This window comes from Moschus berezovskii, chromosome 4 (genome assembly GCF_049115385.1).
Source record: "Moschus berezovskii isolate FMDL1 chromosome 4, NW_MosBer_1.0, whole genome shotgun sequence".
Classification (NCBI taxonomy): domain Eukaryota; kingdom Metazoa; phylum Chordata; class Mammalia; order Artiodactyla; family Moschidae; genus Moschus; species Moschus berezovskii.
The window spans coordinates 1,477,105-1,494,460 of NC_142463.1; the positions used below are offsets into that span (position 1 = coordinate 1,477,105).

Genomic DNA, 17,356 nt, shown 5'->3' on the forward strand with positions numbered 1-17,356 from the left:
TGGGGTGCGCCCTGGGCACGGACGAGGCGCCGCAGTAACCACCGGGCCCGGGGCGGCTTCAGCTCCCCACACTGCGCCACCTCAAAGCCCAAGGCGGGCGGGCCTCCCTTTAAGATCCAGGCGGCGGTCGAGCCTCTCGGGGACCCGGGCGAGCCTCCCCGGGGAACCTGGGCGGCGGGAGGACAACCCCTCGGAACTCGGGCGGCGGGAAGGCCCTAAGACGCCGGGACGAGGCGGACGCAAAGGGAGACCCCTGGCCGACCAGCCCGAGCCTGCGCGCTGTGCGCCTGCGCGCGCCGCCGGACCGTTCCCGTCAGGCGCGGCGCGGACACCCCGGCCGTGACGTCACGGCGGCGCGCCGGCCGCGGGAGAGGACCCCGGCGCGCCCGCGTCCCCTCGGGTCCTTGAGCCGCTGCAGACCGCGGAGCCATGGCCCTGAGGCTGCTGAGACTTGTCCCCGCGTCCGCGGCCTCGCGGGGCGTCGCGGCGGTCGCCCCGCGCGTGGTGAGCCGGCGGCGGGCGGGAGCTGCGGGGGGGGCCTGCCTTGTCTCCTGGCGCCGCCCCTTCCTCGCCTCCCGGGCCTCCCGGGGCCCTTCCCGGCGGGGGATCCCACTGTCCTCTGAAGGGGCTGGTCGTGCGTTGCGAGGGCAGAGCTTGGGAGGGCCGCCAGCATCTTCAGGCCATTTTCTCTCAGCTCCAGTAGCACGTGGGGCTCGGAGGGAATGGGCCGCCTGGCCGCCCTGCGGTTGTGGGGTGGGCGAGTGAGCAGCTGTGTTGGGCTGGGGCCGGGGGCGCGCGCGCGCATTCCCTCATTAACTCCCGAGGCGGCGCTGCTAATGGCCGGGTAAGGGGTGAGTGACGGAGAGCAGAAGTGGCAGCAGGCGTTCAGGTCAGATCGCGAAGCATTAGACCTTCTGGAATGACACTGTACTCAGAGCCAGCAAGACAAGCAAAATGAGCTGTGTCAGGAAAACCATTTTATGACAGTGACTGTATCATAGCTTCTGTGGCTCCTAGTGACTGGAGGAACGTTGGTGGAAAATTGTAAAGAGACTTGACCTCTGTGCTCAGGATTTTGATGAGCAAAGGTTATTGAACGCAACAGTGCAGTGGTCTTATTAAAAAGTCCTGTAGATGTCTTTAGGAGATAATTCAGGCTGCAAAAGAGAAGAAAAAGAGATAATTGTGTTTAACACCCAGTATACTTCCCTGCATTAGTGGAAGTGAGAGCCCCAGGATAGAGGGGGTACCACTCTGCTGCGAGGTGCTCACTACATGGACCCACCTGTGACTTTGTCCAGTGTTGAGCATCATTCTCTGCAGGGAATGCAGATGGACTTCAGTAGGTCTAGAGAAAAACAAGTAGGATGCAAAGGGTATGCGGCTTGTTATTAGGTTGGTGCAAAAGTAATTGCATTTCACACTGTTGAAATACATTCTTAAATGTGGCTATGTTATGCATCATTTTAATGCACATTTCTCACTTGATGTTTTTTGCTAATGACATTACTTCTTGTGTATTTTACATTTATTTTAGACTAGGGAAATGATGTTAGACAAAAGAATTTGAGTGATTTTCTTTTTTAGTTCAAAATGGATCATAAAGCAGTGGAGACAACTTGCAACATTAACGCGTTTGGCCCAGGAACTGCTAATGAACGTACAGTACAGTGATGGTTCAAGAAATTTTGCAAAAGAGACAAGAGCCTTGAAGACGAGCTCAGTGGCTAGCCATCGGAAGTTGATAGTGACCAATTGAGAGGATCGTCAAAGGTGATCCTCTCACAGCTACACGGGAAGTTGCTGAAGAACTCAGCATCGACCATTCTGTGGTTGTTTGACATTTGAAGCAAATTGGACAGGGGAAAAAGCTCAGTAAGTGGGTACCCATGAGCTGACTGAAAATAAAAACATCATTTTGGAGTGTCATCTTGTTTTATTCTGTGTGATAACAATGACCCGTTTTTCTGTCGGATTGTAGCACGTGACAGAAAGTGGATTTTGTATAACAATCAGCAGTGACCAGCTCAGTGGTTGGACTGAGAAGAAGCTTCAAAGCATTTCCCAAAGCCAAGCTTTCACCAAAAAAACGTCATGGTCACTGTTTGGTGGTCTGCTGCCCGTCTGATCCACTACGGATTTCTGAATCCTGGCGAAACCACTGCACCTGAGAAGTGTGCTGAGCAAATCGATGAGGCGCACAGTGAACTGCAGCACCTGCAGCCGGCACTGGGGAACAGAATGGGCTCAGTTCTGCATGACAGCACCCGGCTGCACGTTGCACAACCAACACTTTAGAAGCTGAACGAATTGGGCTACAAAGTTTTGCCTCATCCACCGTATGCACCTGACCTTTCGCCAACCAACTACCACTGCTTCAATCACCTTGATGACTTTTTGCAGGGAAAACACTTTCACAACCAGCAAGAGGCAGAAAATGCTTTCCAAGAGTTCATTGAATCCCAAAGCATGGATTTTTACCCAATAGAAATAAACAAATTTATTTATTGTTGGCAGAAACGTGTTGATTGTAATGGTTCCTATTTTGTTGAACAAAGATGTGTTTGAGCCTAGTTATAATCATTTAAAATTCACTGTCCAAAACTACGCTTTTTCATCAACCTAATACTTGAATAATTGAAGAAATTGGAAATGTGTTATGAAAGATCACTATCCCATGTGATTCCACAGAGCAGAAAAATGGGACTGAGGATAGGAAATTACAGAAAGACTATCATAAATGTAAAAAGTTACTTTCCAAAGATTTTGAAGTCAGAATGGCTGATAGCACTGTGCACCTGCTCTGTGCCACATCTCTGGTGTCTTCAGGTTGGGGACACGGATAAGGAACAGTTTGCACATGGCTCAGAGGTAGCCTGGAGGAGTGAGTGAAAGTCGCTCAGTTGTGTCCGACTCTTCGCAACCCCATGGACTATACAGTCCATGGAATTCTCCAGGCCAGAATAGTGGAATGGGGAGCCTTTCCCTTCTCCAGGGGCAAGAGTGACTGATTTCCAGGATGCAGGGTACCAATATGATCAACCCCATCACTTGTCTCCTCTGCTCTCTTCCCCCATCCAGTCCCCTGGCACCAGCTACCTTGGCCTTGCTGACCCTTGGAGGGCTCTAGCCTCGGGGCGTTGGCGCTCACTGTTCCTCTGCCCAGATATCCACGTGGCCACTTCGCTCACTGCCTTCCAGTCTTTCTTCAGACGTCAGTGTGTATCAGGGCCCTGTGACCGCCCGTTTCAATGTACATCCCATCCCAGGCACTGTGCTCCCTCCGCAGCGCTCCCTCTAATATTTCTTTTTTGCTTTGCTATCCTGTGGGATCTTTTTGACTCACTGCTGTATCCCCATATCCTGTCCAGGAAAACGACAGGATGGTACAGGAACCGAGAAATAGTTGTTGGATGAATAAGTGAATGACTGACACACAGTTTCTGCTCAGTGAGTTAGGGTTCTCGGTTGTTGGGATTTGAGACTTTGGGAATGCGGAGACTACCCTGCCGTTTACTAAGCTGGTCTCCTGTCGATGGGCCTTTGGGGGGGTCTGTCTTTCCAGGCGTCACCTCGGGAGCATTGTGACACCTGTCGTTCTGCCCGTTTGCTTCCTATGGTTGCCATGGTTTCTCAGGTTCTCCTGTATCTGAGGACTGCGGCAGTTTGGGGCAGTACTGGGCGGGTAGTTTGTCCCTCGGTGGGACTCGTCTGATATTTTCTCATGACTAGACTGGGGTTGTGTGTTCTGAGGAGGGGCACAGAGGTCACGTACTATGCGAGGTTGCTGTGAACGTGACTTGTCACTGTCGACCTCAGTCACCTGATTGGGGCAGCGGCAGTGTCTCTGCTGTGAACTTGCTCTTTCCTCCCTGCTTTCTGTTGAGTCCCCTTTGGAGGGAAGTCACTGCATGCAGCCCACAACCAGGGAGTGGGGATTGTGCTGTGTCCCCAGGGCAGAGTATCCACATGAATTATCTGGAATTCTATTGTGTGGGAGGCTTGTCTCTCTTCCACACTTATATATTTATACCAGTATGGACTGTGTATATTTGTTTTATATTTCGGGCTAAAACTCGGTGCAGCTGTACCCTGTGGCTCAGGGTCTTCCAGCTGTGGCCATTGGGCACTAGTTCAGGTGGCTCCTGTATCCCTGCAGCCTGCCCTTCCTGGTGTGTGTGTGAGCACTTCCTTACTACTTGGCCTAGCAAGAGGGTAGCCGTAGAATCAGCCGTTTCTCCAGGGAGCCCTTGATCCTTTGACTGGAGAACAGCATTAGGAACCAAGGTGCTCAGTGTAATTGATCGGGGGGTGTTATTGCTCTAGGCCCTTCTGGCAGACAGAACAGGGGAGTCCATTATACGCACCTCTGAATACCTGTGTTCGTGAGTGTTTCCCTGTCTGACCCCCTCTGTCTGTAGTGAACTGGACATGAGTTCACACCGATGTCTCCAGCTCTAGCCCAGTACTGCACGGGGCATTCCAGCTCCTCCCTGTGCTGATCTGTGGGGTTTTTTTTTGGGAGAGAGGCAGTGGTGAGGTGTGGTGTTTGAGTTTCAGTGTGGAGAATAGATCCGGATGCTGGAGATAGGAGAAGCAGGCTTTTGCGTTGCAGACAAGGGATGTGAGATGGCTGTGTCAGTGTGCCGAGGGGAGGGAGGGGCCGCTGGCCAGAGAGACTTAAGGGTTGGGGTCAGTGGGTTTGTGTGCGTGGTGATGGAGCTGGAGGAAGGAGGAGGGGCTCACAGGTGACCCTTGCCTTTGTTCTGCTTGGTGGGTGGTGGAGGGGAGCTTGTGAGGGGAGCAGATGGGGGTCAGGTGTGGATGCTGAACTTCAGGTTTAGGTCTGTTAGCTTTCACGTACTTTCAGGACATCAGGAGCTGTTTAAAAACATTGATAACCCGTTCCAGAGACAGAGGCCTTCAGGAGCTGTTTAAAAACATGTGATAAGCCGTTCCAGAGACAGAGGCCTTCAGGAGCTGTTTAAAAACATGTGATAAGCCGTTCCAGAGACAGAGGCCTGAGCTAGAGAAATGTTCTCTGTTCCCTTCCTCCCTGCCTCCCCTCCATCCTGCTTTCCTTCCTTCATACACACACACACACACACACACACACACACTTTTTATTGAACAAGGTAGATGTGTCCTGTTCCGCCCTGAGGATTTAGCAGTGGTCAAAACAGTATCCTGCCTTTATGAGCTTACGTTGGGGGTGGGGCTAGGAGATGGTAATTAAATAGGTTGTAAAGATGTTGATGTTGGTTTTTTTGTCGCTGAGGGTGTTCTTGGCATTTATATTTAATAATTGCTAAGGAAATGGCAACCCGCTCCAGTATCCCTGCCTGGAGAATCCCAGGGATGGAGGAGCCTGGTAGGCTACAGTCCATGGGGTCGCAAAGAGTCGGACACGACTGAGCCACTTCACTTCACTTCAATGCCTGCAGTAACCACGATGCTCCCTTGGTGGTAATGTTTGGTGTGTGTTTTTCAGGGAGGAATTCATACAAGTGTCCAGTGCAAGCTGCAGTATGGCCCGTTGGCGTACATACTTGGTGAAAGAACAACCAAAAAGATGACAGAGAACAGCAAACTGATAACTGTGGACGGCAATATATGTTCCGGAAAGAGCAAACTTGCGAGAGAAGTGGCAGAGAAACTAGGTATGAACTTGTGTTATGCCGAGTAACAGCACTTTCTCAGATAAACAGTTCCTTGTCTGGGTGTGATTTTATTTTCATATTGAGAAGGTAGGTATTTTACATTTTTGAAATACTTGTTGAAAAAGCTGTTTTTATCTTCCAGATAAGGGAAATGTTTGAAGTCCAAGCTGCTTGTGAGTTTGGACTGGGACTGTATGTTGACGATGTAAGCTGAGCACATTCATGTGAGCAGCCTCAATTGTGTAACAGCCCCCTGGAGCAGGGCCGATGGTCCCCTCGCTCATGGAAATGTGCCCTCAGTAGGAAGTGGTGGCATGCAGCTGCCTGGTGCAGAGCCAGCTGTCGCCCCGGCTCTGACTCTGGGCTGGTGTTGTCCGAGCCCTTTCTCTAGTATTTGAGAGGCCAGTGCCCACATGCACGCAGCGGATGCCCGCACATCCGAGTAGCTCTCCATCTTGGGAGGAGCTCACACAAGGCTGCGGGGGACCTGCTGTCGTCAGCCCTGGGCTTCATGCCACCCCTGCACACGTTGTCTCCAGGGTCTCCTGTGCTCCCTTCTGCGTACTGGGAACGCAGGCATCAGGGTACCTTTCCCCGGGTCTCAGCTGACCGGCCACAGGGACGGTGCTCAGCTGGGTCCCCGCTGCTCCCTGTGGGTGTGATGTCCCCACGTCACGTTTGTCTGGGGGCCTGTCTCCTCAGGCCTGAAGCACTTTCCCGAGGCGGGGATCCACTATGCGGACAGCACCACAGGAGATGGCAAGCCCCTGCCTGTGCGGTTCAGTGGCAACTGCAGTTTGGAGAAGTTTTACGACGATCCGAAGAGCAACGATGGCAACAGCTACCGCCTGCAGGCCTGGCTGTATGCCAGCCGCCTGCTTCAGTACGCGGACGCCCTGGAGCACCTGCTGAGCACAGGTGCGTGTCCCTGCGCGGACGGCTTGCCGGGCGCAGGCTGCACTCAGACTCCTTCTGGGATTCAGTCGTCCTAGATTGCCTCTCTGTAGAGCTGCTTTTAAGGGGTATTTGACGAGACATGTTATGGCTTTCCAATTAGATCATACTTGAGATCCACGATGGTGGTGGTGGGGAGCTGACCCTGGGGTCTTACTGAGCGGTTGGGATGGGGGCAGGATGGGGGTGGGGGCGGGGAGTCTACATTCAAAAATCGGTGCCTTTTCTCTGTTAGCTGATGTTTCTGTTGGATCTGCGAAAGAGCAAAACAGAACATTGTATTTTTGAAGTAGATAAGTATTCTAGTTTTAGAAAATGATTTTCTGCTTAGAAGTGCATATATGACATGTGTTTTGAAAATATTTGGTTTGGAAATGGAATTGTAAATAATTTTTTTCCATTTCTAAAGCGAACAGACTGGTTTTCACTGTTGTAATTATTCTCTGATTCTGATTTTTGTTTCCACGTTTTTAAACAGGACAGGGTGTGGTGTTGGAGCGCTCTATCTACAGTGACTTTGTCTTCCTGGAGGCAATGTACCGACAAGGCTTCATCCGGAAGCAGTGTGAGTTGGCTGCAGGCTGGCCTTGTGGGTACGGGGGTGGCTTTGTAAAGGCCCTGCTAGACCCACCGTGCAGCTGGCATACGTTCCGTGAGCATCTGTTGTTAATAAGTAAACGAATGCTGCTGTTCCTCAGGAAACGCAGTCCCTGCCTGCCCCGTCCCTGCTAATGCCGTCTCTCCCTGTGAGCACGGCGGGGAGCCTCAGTGGACCATCCCCCTGTCCGCCCTGTCCCTGCTAACGCCGTCTCCCTGTGAGAGCACAGTAGAGAACCTCAGTGGACCGTCCCGCTGCCCGCCCTGTCCCTGCTAACGCCATCTCTCCCCGTGAGCACGGGGGGAGCCTCAGTGGACTGTCCCCCTGCCTGCCCCGTCCCTGCTAATGCCGTCTCTCCCTGTGAGCACAGGGAGATCCTCAGTGGACCGCCTGCCCTGCCCTGGAGTCCCTCCTGCAGCCGCGCGGCCGGCTCCTGCCTGGGGAGGCCGCCTTCTCCCCGCCTGCTGTCCTGGTGCTGTCAGTGATAGCGGCACTGGGTGGGGGCCTTGAGGGAGCCACATGCGCTGCGGGTGCTGGCGAGGCCCAGAGGGGCCTGGGAGGGGATGGGCGCGCATGAGGGCTGGGCACTGGGTTCTTCCTGAGAGTGCAGGGGAGCCCCTCGGGGTTAGGCGAGGGAGACGTGTGGTTCCGTCTGAGATCGTTTGTCTGATGGATGTGTTCATGGAAGGGAGGTCAAGAAGGAGACCCTTGGCAGGAAGTTGGGGTTGGACGGGGCACCACAAGAGGAAGGCCCGCGGCGGGCAGTGGAGCACCTGCTGGGCCAGCTGGGCCTGAGGCACCCCGGGCGCGCCCGTGGCGAGCCTGCGGGAGAGTGAGAGTGGACCCGCCAGGCCGACGGGGCCGCCCAGTGTGCCTCACGTGCAGCCAAGGCGCGTGCAGATCTGGCCTGTGGGGAACCCTGAAAATGAAGTGAAAGCGTTACGAGGCTGGGCTTAAATCCCAGTGTCTGACTTTGGATTTTTGTGTTTAGTCGCTCAGTCATGTCTGACACTTTGAGACCCAGTGGACTGCAGCCCACCAGGCTCCTCTGTCCATGGGATTCTCCAGGCAAGAGTACCAGAGTGGGTAGCCGTTTCCTGCTCTGGGGATCTTCCCGACCGAGGGATCAAACCTGCATTTCCTCCATTGGCCGGCAGATTCTTTAGCACTGAGCCACCAGGGAAGCCCGTGACTGTGGGGTGGTCAGTAGTCTCTGTGGCCTGACCCTTGTGGTCCGCAGTGACGGGGAAGCACTGCTGTGTAGGGTGGCTGTGGGTGCCGTGCGCCAGCCTGATGTGTAGCAGCCGGTGGCTGTGGCCATGCCTGTCGTGTGGCTGCCGGTTGACATGCGGCTCCGAGAGCGGCCAGTCGGTCCCTTGATTTGGGAGGGACGTGTGTCTGGAGGCGGTGTGGACCGCTGGCCGACAGGTGGTGCTTCTCTCTCACCAGGCGTGGACCACTACACCCAGGTGAAGAAGGTCACCATCTGTGAGTACCTGCCCCCCCACGTGGTCGTCTATGTGGATGTGCCGGTTCCCGAGGTCCAGAGCCGGATCGAGAAGAAGGGAAACGTAACTCGGCCTTCCTGTCCTAGACCCGCCCCTCCTGTCGGCACTCACGCAGGCAGTGCTCACACGTGGTGGGGGACCGGCCCACTGACGGCCCCACGGGGACCTGGGTGTGCGCGCGCCGCCCCACAGGTGCCGGGGAGGTGCACTGCAGGCGGCCCTGCCTGCTCGCCACTCCCCCAGGGCCCTCCTGGCCCTCGCGCAGCCTGCCCTCATCCCCGTGCCTGTGTCCGCCGAGCACAAGTGACGCCGTGAGGACGGGCGTGCCTCCTGACGGGACCTCTCTTTCTGCTTTTGATGGGCTCGGCATGCTCTGTTGTTTCCTGCGAGTTGAGAACCATCTCTGACACCCTTCGAGTTTACCTCTCACATCTAACGGGGTCGGGCCCCTTGTCCTCTTTCTCCTGCTCAGACTCTCTCACCCCAGAGGGGGATCTGCACCCACGTCCATTCACCGCCTTAGTGGTGCTGAGACAGTCGGCCTTGGAAGCCCTGTGATTTGAAGTTGGCCCTGCTGGTGGGGTGCACGGTGACCAGGCCCATAGTCGCCCTTACAACTAGTCCTTGTTGGAAAGATCACTCCCGCTGAGAGTGTGTTTTCATGGGAGGAAACGCTGTCTTTTTGACACTGTGATGTGTGATGACAGCGTGGACTTGTGTATCTGTTGTCCCAGGGTCCGTCCTGGGCGCTGGGGCTCACGTGGGTCCTCAGCGAGCGCTACTCAGGGCAGGTCCTCTCCAGGGCAGCAGAGACGCTCAGGCGCCCTCGATGCGGCTGAAGGAGCCTGTGCTCGCTGCCCTCCTTCCCTGATCGGCAGTGAGCACGCCCAGGGCGCCTGTGTCTCTGCTGGTCACCTGGCTGCACCTGGGAGCGTTTGCTCCCGAGTATGCCTTGTGGTTTACACTTTGCAGAACGTTCCGTCTGGTGGCCAAAGAAGGGAACTACCAGTCAGAGTATTTAATTATCACTCTAGGGAACACTCTGGCTGATTAAAGTGACATTTGCCAAGAAGCAGGAAGTTATATGTTAATATTTACAGTTCTCTAGATAACGCTTGTTATCTGGATAGGAATATTTAAGAGACAGTTTCTAGGAGCAAATTAGATCTATTAACATTTTTGTTTTTCCGGTACTCGATAAGTACTGTCACCAGCTAAAACTACCACTGTGTCTAAGAAAAGGAGACGTTTTATCGAAGAAACATGTCACTTTTAGATGTGTATTACTGTGGCGGATACTAATAAACAAGCAAATGCCACGAAGAAACTTGAACATGGTGAAAGATAATCTAGCCTTTAGCATTGCTAAACTAAGAGGTTTTCAGAGTGGAAAGTTGCCACTTACGATTGGAAGTTTACGTTTCTGTACTTGGCAAGCTTCATCTGAAAGATTGAGAAGGTGGGGTGTGGGGTGCGTGGTGTGGGAGGAGTGGGGGTACCGTTGGTGGCAGAAGGGTGGGAGGATGGGGAGAGGTGGGCCCTCCGCTGCTGCGGCCTGTCCTCTCTCATCCCCGCGTGGGGCACGTGGAACGGGCAGGCTCTGTAGCCGCCCGCAGTGTGCGTCTTAGAGTGTGGGGAGAGAAGGTCGCACCCCAGGTCTCCCCGGGCAGACTCCCACTCTGTGCGGCAGTGGGGGCTATTTGCAGGGGCACTGCAGCCCCTTCCCGTCATGCCCAGGCCCTGCAGCGCCCACGTGACCTGTCCTGGGAACACTGTGTTGGTTGGCTGTCTCACATTTTATGTAAGCACGGGAAAACGAAAAGAAGTCCGGGCATTTCCCACATTTTCTTTCTGCTTTCGTTCAGCCACACGAGATGAAGATCACCTCAGCCTACCTTCAGGACATTGAGAATGCCTATAAGGGGACCTTCCTGCCCGAGATGAGGTGAGCAGGGGCACAGTGGGTCTGTGTGCCAGATGGGAGCTCTGCACACATGACCCCCCAGCCCAGGGAGCGCTTCTTGTTCATTTCACTGGATCTCGTCTGGGAAGACATCATCTGATGTTTATAAGCAAGAATGACAGCAGACGTTTCAGTTTGATTTGGTCGGCTGGGAGTTGGTTTGTTTTAATAACTTAGTCAATATTTATTTTGTCGTGTCGTTAGACTGTTCTGATAGTAGAAGTGAGTTGAAGCTGTGTTCGGTGACGGGTTTTAATGCTAGAGAACCCATGTTTTCACTCTCGGTGGCAACTGAATGACCCTTTTACCCAGAAAGGTCGTCTGGAGGGACTTGGTGGGTCCATGCATGGGACTGAAGGCTCAGCAGCGCCTGTCAGTCCTTTTGAAAGCTGTTGCTTCAGGGGCCTTTGGGTTCAGTGGAAACGCCACTGGCCCCTTTCCGGCTCTGCTTCGCCCCCTCCCGCTTTCTTCAGTGAGCGCACCGAGCATCGCGCTCTGGCCGGCGTCCCTGCGGTCCCTGTGTGTCAGGCACCGGCCGTCACTCACGTCCAGCTACAATTAGGGTGTTTCAGTAATGCTGTTAAGGTTTCTAGTAGAATTTCTCAGACTTTTAGAACACGTAAGCCTTTTTTGATACCTGAAAATGTTTTGCTCTTGTTATTTAAAATTTCAAAGTAACTGGAATTGTGAACAAAGTATTGTCCAGCAGTTTTGGAAGAAAAGTTTTAAATTAGAGTGTAGTTTTTTTTTTTTAGCTGTAAGCCAATGCTTGTGATCAGCTTTTCTCTCATGGGTAGTAGAAACAGCACTGCTCTGTTTTCAGGGCCAGAAATGCAGAAAGAAAGTTTTGTGAATCTCGCTGGGGCGGGTATGTAGAGGTGTCAGAGGGAGGTGACTGACCCTACACTCTCAGTTCCAAAGATTCCTTGTGGAGATCTTCCAGCTGCAAAGTCACTGCTGAGCAGAGGCTTCCTGGCCAGTCCCAAACAGGACAGTGAGCTGTGCCATCAGGAAAGGAAGTCTGAGATTTGGCTTACAGGTGAAATAAGGTTTTTCTTGCACCTGGCATTTAATCTTCAAGAGCCCACCCTGGGGCCTCCTGTTGGTGAAGTGTCCAGCAGGGGTTCCGAGTGTCCAGTGCTCCCGTGCGCTCTGTACGCGAGCTCAGTGGGGAGTCAGCTCGCACCCCTACAAGGGCTGGGCTCCTGAGGGGCTGCTTTGTGTCCTGCTGGAGGTCAGACAGCCTCATCCTTGGAGGTGACCCCAGCCCCACACTTGCTCTCTGGTGCTGGTGAATCCCCTGTGGAGCCAAGAAGGTTCACATCCTCGCCCAGCAGGGCAGACGGTCAGACGCTCGGCTCTCCAAAATTATAACAGCTCAAGTAACATGTCCCTCCCGCCACCCTCTCTGCCCCACCCTCCCGAACCCCCCTTGGCTGCTGTCTGTGTGGCCCAGTGCGGCCCTGGGCTCCCCGTGCCTTCCTGTGATGCGTGCTGCCACTGGTGGCGCTTTGCGTGGCCGCAGAGCTGACCCGGGTCCCTGCCCCGTAAACACTGGCCTCCTGCCTGTGCGGTGGGGGCGGTCCGGTCAGAGGAGAGTCAGAAAACTGACCACTGACCTGCCGCTACCACCGTCCAGCCTTGGGCGCAGACCTGCCTCGGGTTTGCCCGTCTTAGCTGGTCATACCCTGAGAGCCAGTTCAGAGGATGCAGGTGTTTCTGTTTCGACTGGGCGTCTTGACGTCAGGTATTCATTGGTGCAGTAACAGCCGCTTGGAAGACTTACATGAAATGTCATCGTCTTTTCGTTTACAGTGAGAAATGTGAGGTTTTACAGTACAGCTCATGGGAAGCTCAAGATGCAGAAAAGGTAAGAAAACGGCTGAAAATTTTATAATTTTTCTTAAATTTAACTCCTGTATAGGGGTTTTGCAAATCAAGTGATGAGTTCAGCTCCTCCTGATGTTAGAAGCATCTGTGTTTCACGATCTGACACAAGCTCCTTGCCCCCCCCATCACATTTCTCTGAGTGTGACGTTTTGATTTTCCTTTAAGTTATTCACTTTCTAGGATCTTAAAATTATGAAAGGGTGGAGATGCAAGGAATTTTGCGTTATCTGCACCAGCGTTTTCGTTAAGCACGTGGTAAAACTGAGCATTGGATTAGTTAATAGGAAAGATTTATTGAGACTGTCGGCCCTTGAGCAACAGGGGTTCAGACCGAGAGGGTCCGCTCTTTCGTGGATTTTCTCACTGGTAAACGCTACACTGCCGCACACTGTGCGGTCCTCAGTGGGAAACACAGCGACGTCTCACGGCACCAGGGATGCAGAGGAGCCACTATGTACGCACGAGGAGGCCCGCCTCCAGACCATGCTTGGGTTTCAACTCTGGATCATGTTGTTTGGGGTCAACCACGTAAAGATACCAGTTTTCCCTAAAGTAGTGGGTGCAGGTCACCCTCTGCCACTTTCAGGAGAACTTGAGTAATGCAAACATTTGGATAGGCACCTGGCAGGAGGTGGTGTATGATACAGGGAGCCCAGCCTATCTGACGACCTGGAGGGTGGGATGCAGGGCCCGGAGGGAGGAGGGCGAGGCTTGCGAGGGGTTTACACAGGCATTGTTGCATCTCAGTGTTGTGCTTCAGAAGCCAGCATGGCCTTGTAAGGCTGTCATCCTCCAGTTTAGAAAGAGGTTTTGAAAAAAGAATAGTATTTTCCTTCCCAAATGTAAAAACATGTTACAGATTTACGGTAATGAAGGCACTGCAGTATTAATAAAAGAAATAATAGGTAGTTTAAACAGAGCAGAATCCAGAAACAGGTGCGTGTGTGTGCTCACGGTTGGAAAAGTCAGTGCTTTAAACGATGATAAAAATAGAAGAAACTGGATTATCTCTTAAATGGTATTGAGGCAAATGACCATCATTTGGCTAAAAAAAATCCCATATTTTATATTAAGTATCAATTGAAAAGTGAAAGTGAAATCACTCAGTCATGTTTGACTCTTTATGACCCCATGGACTATAGAGTCCATGAAATTCTCCAGGCCAGAATACTGGAGTGGGAAGCCTTTCCCTTCGCCAGGGGATCTTCCTGACCCAGGAATTGAAGTGGGGTCTTCTGCATTGCAGGCAGATTCTTTATCAGCTGAGGTACCAGGGAAGCCAATTACTTATTTTAAAAAGTTTAAAAATTCTAAAACAAAATATAGGTTTTTTGGTCTGGCGTTGAGTAGGTGGTGACAGCAGACAGCTCTGCAGAGGTGGCTGCTTGAGTGACAGCAGAGCCTCGGCTCCCCCCACCCCCCCACCCCACCCCGCCCCCCCAGCGCGCGGAGAGGAGGGAGCGGGTGAGGGAAACGGCCCTTCTCCACAGTGGGGGGACCCACGGTCCAGTCCGGCTCTGGCCCAGCTCCGGGGGTTCCCTTAGGCTTGTTCCTTTCTGCCTGGAAACGAGGCTGCACTTCTTTCCTTCCAGTCTGCTCTGTCTGCGGTGTCTGCTGCTTTGTGTTCAGGGGATTTCTGTTCCTCTGGCGGAGGGTTTACATGGCATGGGTCTGAGCAGAAGAGTAGTGTGTGTTCTCTGAGACTGTTATCATTGGAGTTCATAACTGAATGTGCTCACATTCTTGGAACCTAAAGAGGTCCCCGAGTTTGGCGTGTTTTGGGGGAGACCGTGTCTGAAAAGGCCACCCCACTGGGAGGTCAGGCTGTCCAGACTGAAGGCTGAGGAATGTAGGTTCTTGGAACTCTAGGAATTGTGTGTATTCTCTTGTCCTGTTGTTGCTTTCGTGGCTGAGACTTGCCTCCTGGAGTCAAGTTGCTCGGGAGGAAATGAGGAGTCTGCAGGAGGGCTAGTTCCCTCTGCGCCCCCTCCCCTCCCCTCCTGTCTCCAGTCTTCCCACACGCTACTCCTGCCCCGCCCTCCCAGCCTGCAGGGAATTGCCGCACCACCGAGGGTCAGCGGCCCAGCACCCGCATGGGGGTCGCCCCTCAACGCCCTTGGCTGAAGGCTGACCATCAGACCTCCTTTCTTTCTGACTCTTGGGGCGTGATCCTTCCTGCCAGGGGTCTGTGGTTTGCCGTGCACTGAGTGTTCTCTGTTAAGTCTCTGTTAAATCTCTGCACGCAGGTGGTCGAGGATATTGAGTACCTGAAGTACGACAAAGGCCCGTGGCTGGATCAGGACGACCGCAAGTTTCATAACCTGAGGATGCTGTGAGTCCTGGCGGGGCGGGGCGGGGCCTTGGTGGGCGCGGGGCTTGGAGAGGTGGGGCGGGGCCCTGGTGGGGGCGGGGCCCTGGTGGGGGCGGGGCTTGGAGAGTCGGGGCGGGGCGGGGCCCGGAACCTGGGCTCTCAGAGCTCTCCGCAGGTGGCCCCTGTCTTCATAGTGAGCTGAGAGACCAATCAGTCAGGAGTGGCCTCGAGGCCGGGAGGCCGGATGTGAATGTGTGACGAGTTTAACGGGGAGGAGCTCTGTGGGCTCAAGCAGGGGAGAGGTCAGAGCCAGGAAACCCAAGTCCAGGCCGGACCCGGATCACGGGCGGTGTCAGAGTTTAATGTGGTTTCTTCCGGTCTTTCTTAAAAGTGTTTGCGTATTCCTGTATTTCTAAATAATATATGTCTTTGTACGGTGACCTTTAACATGAGCGTGTCCCTATTTTGTTAAATATTTAAAATTCAGTTTTTTAATGGCTACTCATGTCTCATAACGGAGAAGGCAATGGCAAGCCACTCCAGTACTCTTGCCTGGAAAATCCCATGGATGGAGGAGCCTGGTGGGCTGCAGTCCATGGGGTCGCTAGGGGTCAGACACGACTGAGCGACTTCACTTTCACTTTTCACTTTCACACATTGGAGAAGGAAATGGCAACCCACTCCAGTGTTCTTGCCTGGAGAATCCCAGGGACAGGGGAGCCTGGTGGACTTCCATCTTTGGGGTCACACAGAGTCGGACACGACTGAAGTGACTTAGCAGTAGCATGTTTCATAAATCCTCTGAATGAGGCAAGTCAGCGGCGGGGGACCACGGCGTGTGGGCCCATGCAGCTCTCAGCTGCCAAGAATGGTCCTCACATTTTTAAAGGGTTATAAGAAGCAGAAGGTGCGTATATGAAGCCACACGTAGGCCCTTTACAGAAAAAGGTGATCTCTGAGATACAGCCGTAGTCCTTTTTGTTTCTCTGTCATCACTCCCTTGGATTATTTTCACTTCTTCATATTGATAATAACAGTAATGAGCACACTGTACTTATTTTCATTCCATTTCAGGTTACTTTCCTGAAGCATGAAAGTGGAGTTATGGGTCAGATTATGTGAACACATTTTATGGCTACTGTGTATTGTGAAATTGTTCTCCAGAAAATATGTGCCAGTTTGCACACTTGAACCTGTATTCTGGAAGTCCTTATTTTCTCTGTTTCCTGATTTTCGGTTTCCTTGACATCTATTCCAGGTTTTGTTGTTATTTTTTAAAATCTGTTCTTTTAGATTTCAATTGCTCTTCTTTCTCCAGTTTCCTAAGGTACAAGCTTAGGTGATTGGTTTTAGATCTTTCTTCCTTTCTAATATATGCATTTGATGCTATAAATGTTCCTCTAGTTTAATTGTGTTGTGGTCTGAGAACACAGTTCGTGTGATTTCAGGTATTTTGCATTTGTTAGGGTGTTTTATATGGTTGGGGAGGTTTTGTTTGGGGTCCTGGTGGGATCATTGCCCGCTCTCCTGGGGTCATCTGCCTAAACCCGCCTTTTCCCTCCTGGCCCCACTCCTTCCCCAGGTCCCGCCCTCAGGGTGGGGCTGCAGCCCCTGGTTCTGGATCTCTGCTCCTGGTTCATTGTTCTTCATCCCACCCACCCCGTGTGCCTGCCCGCCAGCTAATCTTCACGAGTGTCACAGTGACCCTGTGTTTCCTTTGCTCAGAACTTTTCTGCGGCTTGACTGTTTAGGCGTGAATCCAAGTTCCGTTTCCCAGAATTAATTCACAGTCCTCTTCGTCTGCTTCTGCCATCAGGATGCAGACAGTCTCCTGAACCTGTCAACCCCCCACCCCCCCGCCCAGTAATTCCCTCTAGACCTGAGCGTTTTCCTAACCTTGCTCTGTGCACCTTCTTTTCTCCTTGCGCCCTTCTGACTCTTCCAGACTTTGATTTGACGTGGGTATGTGTGTGATTCTCGTTAGCGCCAGCCCCTGCTGGGCAGAGTGCATGACAACCATAAAACGGTGGCTGTCCTGGTGCCCTGCCGTCCTGCCAGCACTGGGCAGTATGGGGCGACATCACTCCTTCATCAGGGGTGTCGCTGTTCCCTTCTCCCAGTGTTTTCTCCTCTGCCTCCCAAGGATGATTCAGAACAATTGGCAACGGTAATTCTGCTTATTTTCACTTAAGTACCATTTCTTAATGTGGGGGGACGCAAGCGAAATTATGACCATTTTCTGAGATAATTACAGTAAACCTGCCTTTTACCAGCTATTCTCATCTTGTTCAGAACCTGACCAGATTATTGGTTTAGAGCATTTTTGTACATCTGAGAATGCGTGTTGGTGTGTAATCATGTACGTGTGAGTACCTATTCAACCTTGGTAGCGTTTTGTGTTCACACTCGTAATCCGTAACTGACCACTGCTGCCCTGCTTGCTTCATTTTTGTGCTGGAGACGCGTTCCCAG

The 17,356-nt window shown here is 52.8% G+C and overlaps 1 protein-coding gene across 1 annotated transcript in view; it reads left to right on the forward strand.

The window, feature by feature from the left end:
• Positions 1-345: 345 nt before the first annotated feature.
• Positions 346-17,356, forward strand: part of NDUFA10 (NADH:ubiquinone oxidoreductase subunit A10) — a 37,456-nt gene continuing 20,445 nt past the window's right edge. The window contains exons 1-8 of the mRNA XM_055402283.2: positions 346-504; positions 5,492-5,660; positions 6,363-6,578; positions 7,093-7,179; positions 8,662-8,783; positions 10,586-10,665; positions 12,499-12,553; positions 14,820-14,905. Coding sequence (XP_055258258.2) covers positions 430-504; positions 5,492-5,660; positions 6,363-6,578; positions 7,093-7,179; positions 8,662-8,783; positions 10,586-10,665; positions 12,499-12,553; positions 14,820-14,905 — 890 coding nt within the window. The 5' untranslated portion in view covers positions 346-429. The remainder of the gene's footprint in view (positions 505-5,491; positions 5,661-6,362; positions 6,579-7,092; positions 7,180-8,661; positions 8,784-10,585; positions 10,666-12,498; positions 12,554-14,819; positions 14,906-17,356) is intronic.